The sequence below is a fragment of the Salvia splendens genome, chromosome 2, assembly GCF_004379255.2.
Source record: "Salvia splendens isolate huo1 chromosome 2, SspV2, whole genome shotgun sequence".
In the NCBI taxonomy this organism is placed as follows: Eukaryota; Viridiplantae; Streptophyta; class Magnoliopsida; order Lamiales; family Lamiaceae; genus Salvia; species Salvia splendens.
The window spans coordinates 4466537-4479489 of NC_056033.1; the positions used below are offsets into that span (position 1 = coordinate 4466537).

General features: G+C 37.3%; 1 protein-coding gene across 1 annotated transcript; it reads left to right on the plus strand.

Annotated features, from left to right (window-relative positions):
* Positions 1-7907: 7907 nt before the first annotated feature.
* Positions 7908-11638, plus strand: LOC121784697 (protein DOWNY MILDEW RESISTANCE 6-like). The gene is made up of 6 exons (XM_042182905.1): positions 7908-8089; positions 8214-8289; positions 9526-9884; positions 9987-10234; positions 10309-10633; positions 11195-11638. The coding sequence occupies exons 3-6, from the start codon at positions 9690-9692 to the stop codon at positions 11435-11437; spliced, it is 1011 nt and encodes a 336-aa protein (XP_042038839.1). The 5' UTR covers positions 7908-8089; positions 8214-8289; positions 9526-9689; the 3' UTR covers positions 11438-11638.
* Positions 11639-12953: the final 1315 nt, after the last annotated feature.

The window sequence follows — 12953 nt, forward strand, 5'->3', positions numbered from 1 at the left end:
AAAATTAATTGGTGTATGAATAGCAAATGATTTGTCACAGTTTAATTTTCCAAGCTAAATTGTTATAAATTGTAAAACTTTAAAATTAGTGGTTCTAGTATATACCTGAACAATCCATTAGTGTGCAGCACTAAACAATAAAAAATGAAAAAAAAATAAAAACCACGAAATTTGGTAGGTGTATAAATGTATACATGAATTAGATAAAACAGCTGCCATTAGAGTATCCACTATGGGATAGCCACAGCTATAGCTCCCGCCGGGGCGATCTCGGGGTGGTCTCGGGGCTATTAGGGTATCCACTATAAAGCGGACGTCCACAATAGCCCCGCCCCCTTTTTTGTCCACAGTCCTAGTTTTTTTGTCTGCGCCCAAAAAAAGGTTTCCTCCATTATAGGCGGACACTTTCAATAGCCCCGAAATTCCTTCTTCCTTCTCCCTTCCTCTCTCAAAAAATGTCGAAAATTATTTAAAAAAATAAATATTCAAGGGGGCGGCCGGCTCCTTCTCCCTTCCTCTCTAAAAAAATGTCGAAAATTATATAAAAAAAAAAATTCAAGGGGGCAGCCAACGCGCCGACCGCCGCCCCACTATGGATAGCCCAGCTTAATCGACGCGTCCGACCTGGACCGGCGCGTCCTCGCGCCGACCGCCGCCCCACTATGGATAGCCCAGCTTAAATCTATAAACGCCTTGAATTTTTTTTTATATAATTTTCGACATTTTTTTAGAGAGGAAGGGAGAAGGAAGAAGGGAGGAGGAAGAAGGAAGAAAGAATTTTTTTATACACGTTTTTTGTTATAATTGCTTATAATTGGTTATAAAATTTCGTGGCTATTGGAAGTGTCCGCCTATAATGGCGGAAACCTTCTTTTTGGGCGTAAAAAAAACTGAGGCTGTGGACAAAAAAGACACCTTACAGTGGATACCCTTATAAGGAAGAGGGCAGTGATTGGCATACTGTGGGTGACACTTTTTTTCTCTACATATTTTCATTACTACTTGAGTTGAGACGTGGTCTGTCACAAAAATTTCAGATGCATTATTTTACTAAAATGTAGTAGTACTTTATTTATACACGAAAAATAATCTTAAATCCATTAAAATCAAAAAATTAAATAGAAATACAAAAAAAGTTAAATCATTATTAATAAAAATAAATAATTTAATCAGAAATAAAAATTGTTATGCTCTATCTTCCTCCATTTTCTTTACTTTTTTCAAAAATTTCTCTTATTTTATTTATTTCCATCTAACATAGTACTTCCTCCGATCACTATTAAAAATCCATATTTATTATTTTAATCCGTCAATTGTCATTTAATACGTCCATAAATATGAATTTCAATATTTTAATATAAATGATATATAGATCTCACATTCCACTAATTTATTTTATTCATATTTATTTTAAAATTAATACATGCTATTTTACAATTCTTTTATTCACTATATTTTTAAAACTAATGTCAAATTAAAATGAAAATCCTACTACTACTAAACAAAGGGAATTTGGTAGTTTAGTAACTTTTTGGATCCACCGAAGAAAAGAAAAAATGAATTAAAAAAAGGGGTGGGTTCAACCGTAAAGGAGATAGTTAAAGAAAAAAGAAATGAAGGAGAAGCAGGTCTTCCGGTATGGGCGGCGGAATGAGATAAAAATAAAGGTGGCGGGAGCAGCGGTGGCGGAAGCAGATCCACTCAGAAAAAGGGGCACGTCACCGCCACCTCCTACACGTTTTTGTGGAAATGACCAAGTCAATTTGTCCCACCGTTTTTTTTTCTGTCGGTTATCACACTGGATTTTTCTCTTTGATTTGTTTATTTAAATAACTGACAATGTGATTAATCAGATATTTTTAAATTATAATGAAATATATTTATATTTTTAATATTTTTAAAAGTGGAGACCGATTCAAATAAAAATAGTACTCCACTACTTGACATTGAGGGGACACTGATTTATTGCAGCCCATTAGCTATTAAGAAATAAAGTGAAATATAATATAATATAATATAATATAATATAATATAATATAATATAATATAATATAATATAATACTATGAACTTTGAGAGCATCCGCAGCGGTGCTCGCTGGGACGGCGGTGTCCGTGCCGCTGGCGCGGCACCTCCCTGCTCGCCGCTGGCACGGCGCTGCTTGATGCATCGAGCTCGTCCATGTTGCTGAGCAGGCGACGTGACGCGTTTCTATTTGCTAACGGATTTTCCGTTGGAATTATTAATTTTTTTAAAATAAAAAATAATACCAAAAATAAATTTTAAAAATTCAGATTCCGAAAAATATAGCCATTTTTTTACCGTTTTTGGAATTTTTTATTTTTTAAAACCCCAAAATCATCTATAAATACACACATTTATCATCCATTTTTTCACATCAAATTTATCTCTCATTCATCATTTTTCATACAACTCATCTACATCTTCCTCTCTCACTCAAACCCTCTCTAAAAATGGATTTCACCGATATCATGGCTGAAACAGAGCGTGAATAACAAGAATACCATGAACAATATAGTGCCGCCTATGAAGCCTATGTCGCCGCCGCCACCCCGCTCCTCCTCCTCGACCAACTAGATCAATTCGCCGCCGCTACATCCCTTGTGACCGGGAGGGAGCCAGCCAACGAAAGGCTCGTTGCCGATTATTTTTCCGACCAGCCGCGGTTTCCAGAAGATTACTTCTGGCACCGTTTTCGCATGTCAAAACGGTTGTTTATGCGTATTGTCAACACATTGTCAGCCCGTGTTGAATACTTTCAATCAAGTAGAGACGCAACCGGTCGGCAAAGTCTCTCGGCGTTGCAGAAGTGTACTTGTGCCATCCGACAACTTGCTACTGGGCAAACGGCTGACCTCTTCGACGAGTATTTGGATGTGGGTGAGTCAACTGGAATCCTATGCCTCAAAAATTTATGCGACGGCATTCGTTCTGCTTTCGGTGAGGAATTCATTCGGGTACCCACCACCGAAGATTGTCAACTGCTGCTTCATCTTCACGAAACAGTCCACGGTTTTCCCGATATGCTTGGCAGCATTGAATGCATGCATTGGAAGTGGAAGAATTGCCCGACTGCTTGGAGGGGGCAATACTTAAGTGGCCACAAAGGCGGAGGCCCAACGCTTATCCTTGAAGCGGTCGCCGACTATCGCCTATGTATTTGACATGCATATTTCGGTATTGCCGGATCCAACAACGACTTAAACGTGCTCTATTCTCCACCACTCTTCAATGATGTTTTGAATGGTATAGCACCAGCGATCGACTTCACCGTCAACGGAAATGCATACCACATGGGTTACTATCTCGCCGATGGTATCTACCCAAGGTGGTCTACTTTCGTGAAGACGTTCAGCAATCTGCAAGACCCGAGACGGGTTCTTTTTGCGTAGCGTCAAGAGTAGGCTCGGAAAGACGTCGAAAGAGCTTTTGGGGTCCTTCAAGCCTGATTCAACATTGTGAAGGCCCCGTCTCGGCTGTAATACATTAAGAATATCGTAGACATCATGTACACGTGTATTATCTTGCACAACATGATTATAGCTGACGAAGGACCGTGGGCGGCTAACTTTTACGACGAGGATGGATCCAGAAGCTCAACCGCGAGGTCTCCCCCACGCCGAGGTGTGCATACGACGGTGGGCGAGAGGATCAAAACAAGACACACAATGCGCGATACCAGAACCCACACTGAGCTACAAGAAGACCCAATCAAACACATTTGGGCGAAATTCGGCCGCGAGTAGTGTGTTTTTTTAATATTATGAATTTAATTATGTAATTTTTTATTTTTAGGATTTTAATTATGTAATTTTTAATTTTTAGGATTTTAATTATGTAATTTTTAATTTTTAGGATTTTAATTATGTAATTTTAAATTTTTTAGTAATTTGTAATGGTATCAGATATTTTTAATGCATTTTAATATTGTGGAAATATTTTTAGTAATTGAAGTATTTAAATTAAATAATGGAATGGTGGGACCCTTGAGCACGTCCTTGCGGAAGAACATGGATGTGGGTGTTGTGCTCATGGGGAAGAGCAGGGAGTAAAAAAGTAATAAATGTGGGTCCGGGCCCACATCCGTGCTCTTTGGCAAGAACACGGATGTGGATGCTCTGAAGGGAGTATCTTTTCATGCTCCCTCCGTCCCTAAAGAATATGCACTTTTTTCTTTTTAGTCCGTCCCACAAGAATATGCACTTTCTAATTTTTGATGGTCTTTTCTCTCTAATGAGGTGAGACTTATTCTCCACTAACAATACTTTATTTACTTTTTCTCTCTGCATCTCTCTTACTTCACCAATTTTATATTAAAACCTGTGTCGACCCCAAAATGCATATTCTTTGGGGACGGAGGGAGTATATATATATGATGCAATGGAAATTTATGGTAGATAGCATTATCTTGAAAGTGCTCTTTGCCGGAGAGATCAATAATAATTTCCTGTATTTATTTTGCGGTGATTTTAAACTTTCAACCTATTTGTGGGATAACTATTAGCATGGCTGAATTTGGCCACGTGAAATATGTTTTTCTGTTTAATGCTTCCTAAAATTATCAGCATTATCAATGTTTGATACAATAATCCAACAAATAGTATAATTAATGATGATTCTACATATATTTTTATTAATGGCTAATTTTATTGTTGTCTCATATCATTATACTTTGAAATCATCCAAAATTATCATGCACATGTTTAGACAGCTCGACTTACAACTTCATACTAGTATATCTTTCTTATTATATTGTCTTCGGGGATAAAAAGGGTAACAACGGAACTGTGGTTGTGAATAGTGATTGGGAGAGAGAGTCAAGGTCGAGGCATGAACACACTATTATTAGGGAAATGTATATATCGAGATGTAGGGATCAGACTATCCGGATTCACTAATTATCGAGACCTCTTTGGTCTTGTACAAGATAGCCCAGTCAAACTATTACCCACTCGACCGATTTACAAACACAAATACTAGCTATTACAATGGTAACTAGCTAATGTTCTAGGTCCATGCACTCCTTGATCAAGTGCATCCTAGTGCCTTCGAGAACCCTGCACACTTGAAAACCCTAGTTAGTAACACAAGGAGGAATCCTCTCGGATCAAAACAAGTAATACAGAAATAATACAGAAATCAAAGGATTCGAATAGATCTCGTAACTATGGCTCAGCCACCCGCTAATAATACAGATCTATTCACCAGAACCAAGATCTAAGGGAGCAACGTTGAATCCAACCGTGAATCTCTTCACACACCACGGATTCCAACCCCAATCCACTCCGCTACACCGGATCTATCCACTCTCAGAACACACAATCACAAGAACCTCTCATACCAGAAACCCTAGTTTCTCCGGAACTCAAGCAACCGAACCAGTTGCTTTCTCCCCCACACACGTTTAATCACTCAAATAACAGTGATAAACCATAGAGAAACAACCGGAGACTCATCGGAGAAGAAGAAAGAACAAGGGAAACTCAACAGACGCGAGAGAGAGAAGTGAGAGAAATGAGAGTGTACGAATGAATGTAGCGGCGAGTGAGGGAGAGTGGGTATATCAGAACCCAATTGGGCTAGGGCAAACACAAGCCTAAAACATCACCTGGGCCAAAAATAATTCCCAGTCCTAAATAATAGTCCCCCAATCAACCAGCCCATATAATCAACAGATATTAATCACATGATGTGTTTAAATGTATATATCAATATTAATCACATGATGGGTTTATGTTACATACCCAATTTCCATATTGGTTAGGAGAACAATTGGTCACAACTAATGTGGAGTATATATACTACATGAGTTCTCTCTCATATGCTAGTCTTTCGAGATGAGTTCTCCTATGATATCTATCAATTGATGCTTTCATTGAGAGTCCAAACAACTAGGATTGATGGTCGGGCAACGAACTCATAGTGATCAACGAGTACGTTTGGGGCCGACTCAGAGTGGTGACCCACGAAGTGGTGGCCGGGCAAAGAATCCTCTGTGACCTACATGGCGAGAATTCGGAGTGGTGGCCTAGCAAAGAACTAGATGTGACCAACGTGGTTGTCACCAACGAGGACGTTGGCCTTTAAAGGAAGATCAATGTTACGGACTAAATTCTCATATTGACTTTGAGAACAACTGGTGTGGGATATATAGACATGAGTTCTCTCTTTTAACAAACTAATCTTATGGGATGAATTCTTATATTTAGTCTGTATCAGTTTTACAAACATGTAATATAATACAAAATAGGATATTATACGAATTTCAAGCTATCATTCGAATTATTAAATTTTAAAATTTAATATTATTAGGTATAACTAATACTCCATAAAAAACGTCAATACAACGTTTAAAATGGTGTAATTTTCTGTTAACCTTCTTATTAAATTGATGGAATATAATTAATAAAATCACTAAAATTAAAAAATATTCAATTATTAACTCTATATCATGCAAAGTCTAGGTCTTCGCAATCCCTTCCGCCAAGTCAAGAACATTTTGCCACACATTAGATTTATCCTTATCTCTCTGTTTAATGTACAAAGTTTTTTAAATATAAAATTACTCATTTTTTCCTGTAAAGATATGTACATCAAATTCGGAGAATTTTATTAAATCTGTCCGACAATAAGAGTCACATTCTCGGTCCGTCATGTCACTTTCATCTTTATTATAAAGGGTAAGTAAGTCTCATATTCCACTAACTCACTTCAATCACATTCTATTATAAAATAATATAAATAAGTGAGACATTTTCACTAACTTTTTCATTCCACTATTCTTTACCTCTATTAAAATACGTTCCCACACTAACGGTTAACGGAGGAGATTAGTATTTTATATTCTCTCCGTCTTTAATTCAAACTTAATTTTATTATTTCTATGGTTCGAGAATATGTTCTATAAGTATTCAATAACAATAAACAATTTTTATGAGTAAATAGATAAAAAATATCGCTTCATAATAGACTCAAATTTGAGATTGTAACTTTAATCAATAACTTTTCTATCATTAAACCACACACGTCGTATTTTCTTCTCACTTCGATTCAAGGGAAAAAGAGATCATAATAATTACGATAATGATAATAAATAAATAAATAAATAAATAATTGATTAGTAGATATATAGATAGTAATAGTAGTGGGAGCACATGATCGAGTAATACATGCTTCAATTCATCCTCAATCCAGAGTCTAGACGATGAGCTTTATCATCGTTCTTATCTACATTCTTTGCATGTATAGGAAAAGCACAAAAAGTGGATAATTTACAATTTAGTGGATATTATCCAATTCAATATAATAGCTACTATTTGTTGTATACGGACCCGTTCGATTTGTAAATTATATTTTATGATTAAATACTCATTATGTTTAGTTTATGAAATTAAATCTTATAATATAATTTTAAAGAAATAATTGTATGATAATAAAAGATATAGTTACTTCATTTCACCTAAAATAATCTTACAATGAAATAATGACTTATAATAATCAAACGACAACTGCATGTGTAGAAAAACAGAACTGGATATTTTCCAATTCAATAATCCATTTATTAAACAGAAGAACTGGATATTTTCCAATTCAATACTGTATAACTTAAATCTATCAATTTATTAGATGAAATTCTAAAAGAGAAATATTTTGTCGATTAAACTGTGCTTCATAATCAATTTCACCAATTTCAACATGAACTCCTTTCATTTTGCAGCCAATAGAACTAATTGTAATTAATAAATCTAGCCAATTAATCGGATATCAAATTGGGAATCAACTTCGTTTCTCTTTGACTACTTATTTAACTAGTAAAATAAATGTTTTTATTTAATAAAAATGTTTGATTTTTTAAGACAAAAAAAAAACGGAACAATATTTTCCTTCTAATTTGTGCCAAAATATAAGGTGTATAAAATCCAAATTATCCATTTAGTTTTGGGGTTGGGAAGCACGCGCCGGCGCCGCCGCAACTGGAGTATAGCAGCATTTACACGTGACTTGTAAGTATGACGTCATCGTGTTTCCCCGTGTTGACGTTAGCTGGGCTCCGGTGGCATCTATCGACGGTAAAATTGCCTGCAATCGCACTTCATCTGCCACCACTATTTAATAGTAGTACAGTAATTTATTTATTTTTCCCATTATTTTTAAAATAGAAAACTTACTAATTCCGTTTATTTAAACTCCAAGGCATCGCCATCCTTTTTACTTGTGAAATGAAGGTGAAGCTTGAGTTGCTCATTGGAAGTGGAAGACAGTGCTTGAGGTGCCATTCTTTCTCTTCCCTCCTCATTTTTTCAATATTTACCATTCTTTACTATTGTTTTTGTTATTTTTCTCTTGTGTTGCATGTCTGAAACTTGGATTGGTGACGACTGATAGCTTTATTGTGGATTGGTATAGAATACAAGAATAGTAGAATACAGTAATTAACTGAAAAAGTTTTAAGGCTTTTTTGAGTACTTAATAATCGAGTCTTTGCAGTTTATTCCAATTTTGGGCCCACTTCATATTTAAGGTAGCATTGCATGAACTGATATCTTGCTTTTTTTAGGATATTGGAATATTTGTATCTCGGTTGAAAATGGTGTTTTTTTTCAAATTCTGGGCTAAATCTATGAAAAAAACCCAGAAGTTTTACATGCCTTCTTCAACTAACATGAGATTAAAATAACAGAAAGGCAATCCATAGTTTTGTACTATTTTGTGAATACAGTGTGAAACTTGACAAACTCTTATTTTGAGGGAGCTGCAAATTTGTTTGGAGTAGTGACCTTGCAAGAAGCATATAGAAGTAAATAAAGTCTTGTTAATAGATAAGTACTAATCAATACTAACTCAGAATTTGATGAGTGAATTCAACATCTCTATTTGTTGTGTTTGTTACCGCAATGACCTTACCTGACACAAGGTGAATTTGGTCAGAATCTTGAAGTGTGAGTTTATTCCATTTATTACACCTTTCTCCCACCATTGTTTCCAGCATCTTCCAGCTCTGTCAGAAATGGCTCTTGACATGTTTTCAATATGAGCCATGTACTGGGCAGCATGTGATGTGAATATGTAAATTGACAAACAATGATTGTGCTTGTTTTGTTTTCTTGTGTTTGGGCGCATGCATTTCATTTTTAAATAAATGGGATCTCATTCTGCCTTGCCTTGATACACCACACCTTAGAGCATTATATGCATTTCATTTTTTTTGGTGGGTGTGTTATAGTGACTATCGGTACTTCTTAGTTACACATTTTGAAAAACAGTTGAATGTTGGATTTTCATTATTAAGCAAATATGCCTAATTGGACTCATTTTGCAAATTAATGTTAATGATACATGGCTGCTTTTCTGCAGTGACAGTTTCTTTATTGTTTGTATTGATAAGAGAAAATGGTCTAAGATATAAGAACTGACTTCAATACTTTTTTGAATTGTTATTGATTTATCATTTGGCAGAAAAGAAACTGAATAGCTAAATTTGATCATGTACCTTTAAATTGTTCAGGCACTCAGCATCAATCTGTGAATATAAAAGGAATTTCTGAAAGATCCAGTCCTCAATCTGGCTCTTATCCACCTTGCTCTCTCTGTAAGCTTCCTAACCCTCAAACTGGGGCCGTTTTTCGACAGTTATCTAGAGCTTTTTCAACCATAGTAAAGCTCGGTGCCATGGAAACAAAGGTCATTAGTGGAGTCGTGTTCTCAAGACTCCCTAGTAGCTACATCCGCCCTGAATCTGATAGACCAAGACTATCTGAAGTTTTGGAGTGCAATGATGTTCCCGTCATCGATTTGGGTTGTAAAGATCGTGGCCTGTTAGTGAAACAGATCGGTGATGCATGTCGAGAATACGGTTTCTTTCAGGTTTTCTAATAATATTCAACTGAACTACAAGTCCACATGTCTAAATCGCCAAACTTTTGCACAATACGGAGTGTATATTTATTTTACAAAATTGATGTATAGGTGATCAATCATGGTGTACCGAAAGAATTAGCGGATAGTATGGTGAAGGTGGCTCACGAATTCTTCAGTTTATCTGTGGAGGAGAAGATGAAGTTGTACTCGGACGACCCTACCAAGACCATGCGACTGTCAACGAGTTTCAACGTGAGGAAGGAGACCATTCACAATTGGAGGGACTATCTCCGGCTCCATTGTTATCCCTTGGAGAAATATGCGCCTGAATGGCCTTCTAACCCCTCGTCTTTCAGGTAAGCCAAATTCCTTATCATATTATGTACTATTGCAAGAATTGAAAGTGATGATTCTATATTTGTATTTGTAGGGATATTGTAAGCGCGTATTGCATAGAAGTTCGAGCACTCGGGTTCAGATTGCAAGAAGCCATATCTGAGAGCCTAGGCTTGCAGAAAGACAATCTAAAGGATGTACTGGGAGAACAAGGGCAACATATGGCCATCAACTATTATCCTGCTTGCCCCGAACCTGATCTCACGTACGGACTACCAGCACATACGGATCCGAACGCTCTCACCATTCTGCTCCAAGATCTGCAAGTGGCTGGCCTTCAAGTTCTTAAGGATGGTAAATGGTTAGCAATAAAACCCCAGCCCGATGCCTTCGTCATTAATCTTGGTGACCAAATCCAGGTAAACCCGAAATTTCATTATAGGTGGAAGAATTCCCTCACACGAAGAAACTGCATTATGGCTCAAATCTTAGCATGTTCGAGATATTGCTGAGATAGTTGTATAAAAATGTCAATTCGAACTTCACATTTCGAGCTCTTCGTGCTTCTGACTTTCTTAACGCCTCGAAAGGCTCTGCTAACAACTACTTGACATCCGGCCTTGCTTGTGAAATGGTTTATACAAGTTGCAAGAAAGTTCATTGAATCGTTACAATGCTGCTCAACCTTCTGCTAGCCATTCGATTGGTGACATCACAATTTTATGAGATTATTAGCTTGACCTTACATCTGCAATGAACATAAGAAGAACTATGCCTCCAAAGCAAGGGTGGAGTCGTGAATAAATTAGATACACATTGTAGTGTAAAATCCCTAAACGGGACGTTTACCTTGACAGTTTGATTAATGCCTTAGATCGACTTACATACATAATCAAAACATGCTCAAAATTGTTCGATCTTTTTATATGGTGGATTAGTCTGTCTCATTTTCAATCTGTGCAACTCATTTCTGTGTGTAGGCTTTCAGCAATGGGAAGTATAGAAGTGTTTGGCACCGAGCTGTTGTAAATGCAAATAGAGCTAGACTGTCGGTTGCTTCGTTCCTCTGCCCGTGTGACTCAGCCAACATAAGTGCTCCAAAGGAACTGACAACAGGAGATGATCAAGCCGTCTACACAGATTTCACATATGCTGAGTATTACAAGAAGTTCTGGAGCCGGAACCTGGACCAGGAGCACTGCTTGGAACTATTCAAGAATTAGTATTGTGTTTTCGATTTGCATCTCCTCATCGAATTCTCTCGACTTGATTTTAGCAGTATTTTGCATCTGTTGGCTCGTAGTTTTTTCCTGTTTGTGTCAGTGGCTTTCTGTTGTTTTAGCATAAAGCAGAAGAGCTGCAGATTTAGTATCTCATGTGCCTTAAATTTATATTCCAGCAATTGCAGCTTTTTTTTTCAGTTATTTCCCCTTAGTGTGTGCCTTATTTGTCAATGCAACTAAAATAATGGGGTTAAATCAAAGTTCATGCTATAACATAAGCATAAGGGCATCCACAATGGGACATCCGATGGCATGCCCGATGCGTGCCATCGTCCGTAGGTGCCATCGTCCGCCCCATTATGGGTGTCCGCTATCGTCCGCGCCCTACACCTACACTCGATGCATCATCCGCGGTTGAAGCGCGGACGATGGCCTATCGTCCGCGCCATTGTGGGCTCGACGAACGATGGACGCGGACGATAGGCCATCGGGCGCCCCATTGTGGGATCGGCTGACGATGCCACGCGTTTTTTTATTTTTTTTTCTATTTAAACCTTGTTGAGTTTGCGTATTTTTTTAATTCGTATTGAAGAAGTGTGGGCTTGTAACCGCCGTCGTTGAGTTTGCATATTTTTTTTAATTCGTATTATAATGTATTAATTTTTATATATGAAATGCAATTTTTTTCAATTTTTTGTTATTTAAATATTCAAATAAAATAAAATGTATATGGCGCGCCTTATGGCGCACCCTAGGACACCCCATTGTAGGTGGGGGTAGGGGGATAAAACTGCTGATGTGGCTCGCTTTAGGGCGCCGTGGATGCCCTAATTTTGAAAATAAACGATGCAAAAAGCTCTTAGACATGTAATAGAAAAATCCCAAGACTTAATTTACAAACACAAACATCAAAACAGAATGTGCGGAAAACAAGAATATCCAAAACTATCTGCTGGCTTAAAGGCACAGGAACCTTTCTCTGATAATCTCTTCCCTCCATTCCCTCTTCCTCCCAGCTATAAATTCTTCTATCTTGTCGCTCAAACCATCGTCTTCATGCTCTCCGTCATCTTCGTCGTCGCCCTCGTACCCACGCCCATCACTATCACCGTCAAACTCATCGGTTTTCTTGCACTTAAACTCATGATGTTCCTCGATGTAGTTGACAACGTTCTCGCTGCCTGTGATCGTGTCTCGGTCATGATCGAGAGATAAAGATGCAGAGATATCATCATCATCATCATCTCTGATCAAGTTTGAGTTTGGATTATATCTGTCAAGTATGGCTGCAGCAGCAACGCAGAAGACAGAGATGAAGATATGGACATGATCCCAATATTGATTGAGAGAGAAAAATTCTAGCAAGAGCAAGAAATAGGTGTTGATGGTAAAGTATGAGGTAAAAAGGAGTGTAGGTTTGCCTTCTCTCGTTAGATTCCTCTTTTCTCTCTTGAGAGATTGGTAATTTCTTCTACTTACTTATAATTGTAAGATTAGAATGCTTTCCAAACAAACA

Excerpts from the sequence above, each read along its gene's own strand:
- LOC121784697 (XM_042182905.1), top strand. The coding sequence starts at position 9,690 with ATGGAAACAAAGGTCATTAGTGGAGTCGTGTTCTCAAGACTCCCTAGT. Across the intron at positions 10,235-10,308 it reads TCTAACCCCTCGTCTTTCAG|GGATATTGTAAGCGCGTATT; the intron begins GTAAGCCAAATT and ends TTGTATTTGTAG. Across the intron at positions 10,634-11,194 it reads ATCTTGGTGACCAAATCCAG|GCTTTCAGCAATGGGAAGTA; the intron begins GTAAACCCGAAA and ends TTCTGTGTGTAG.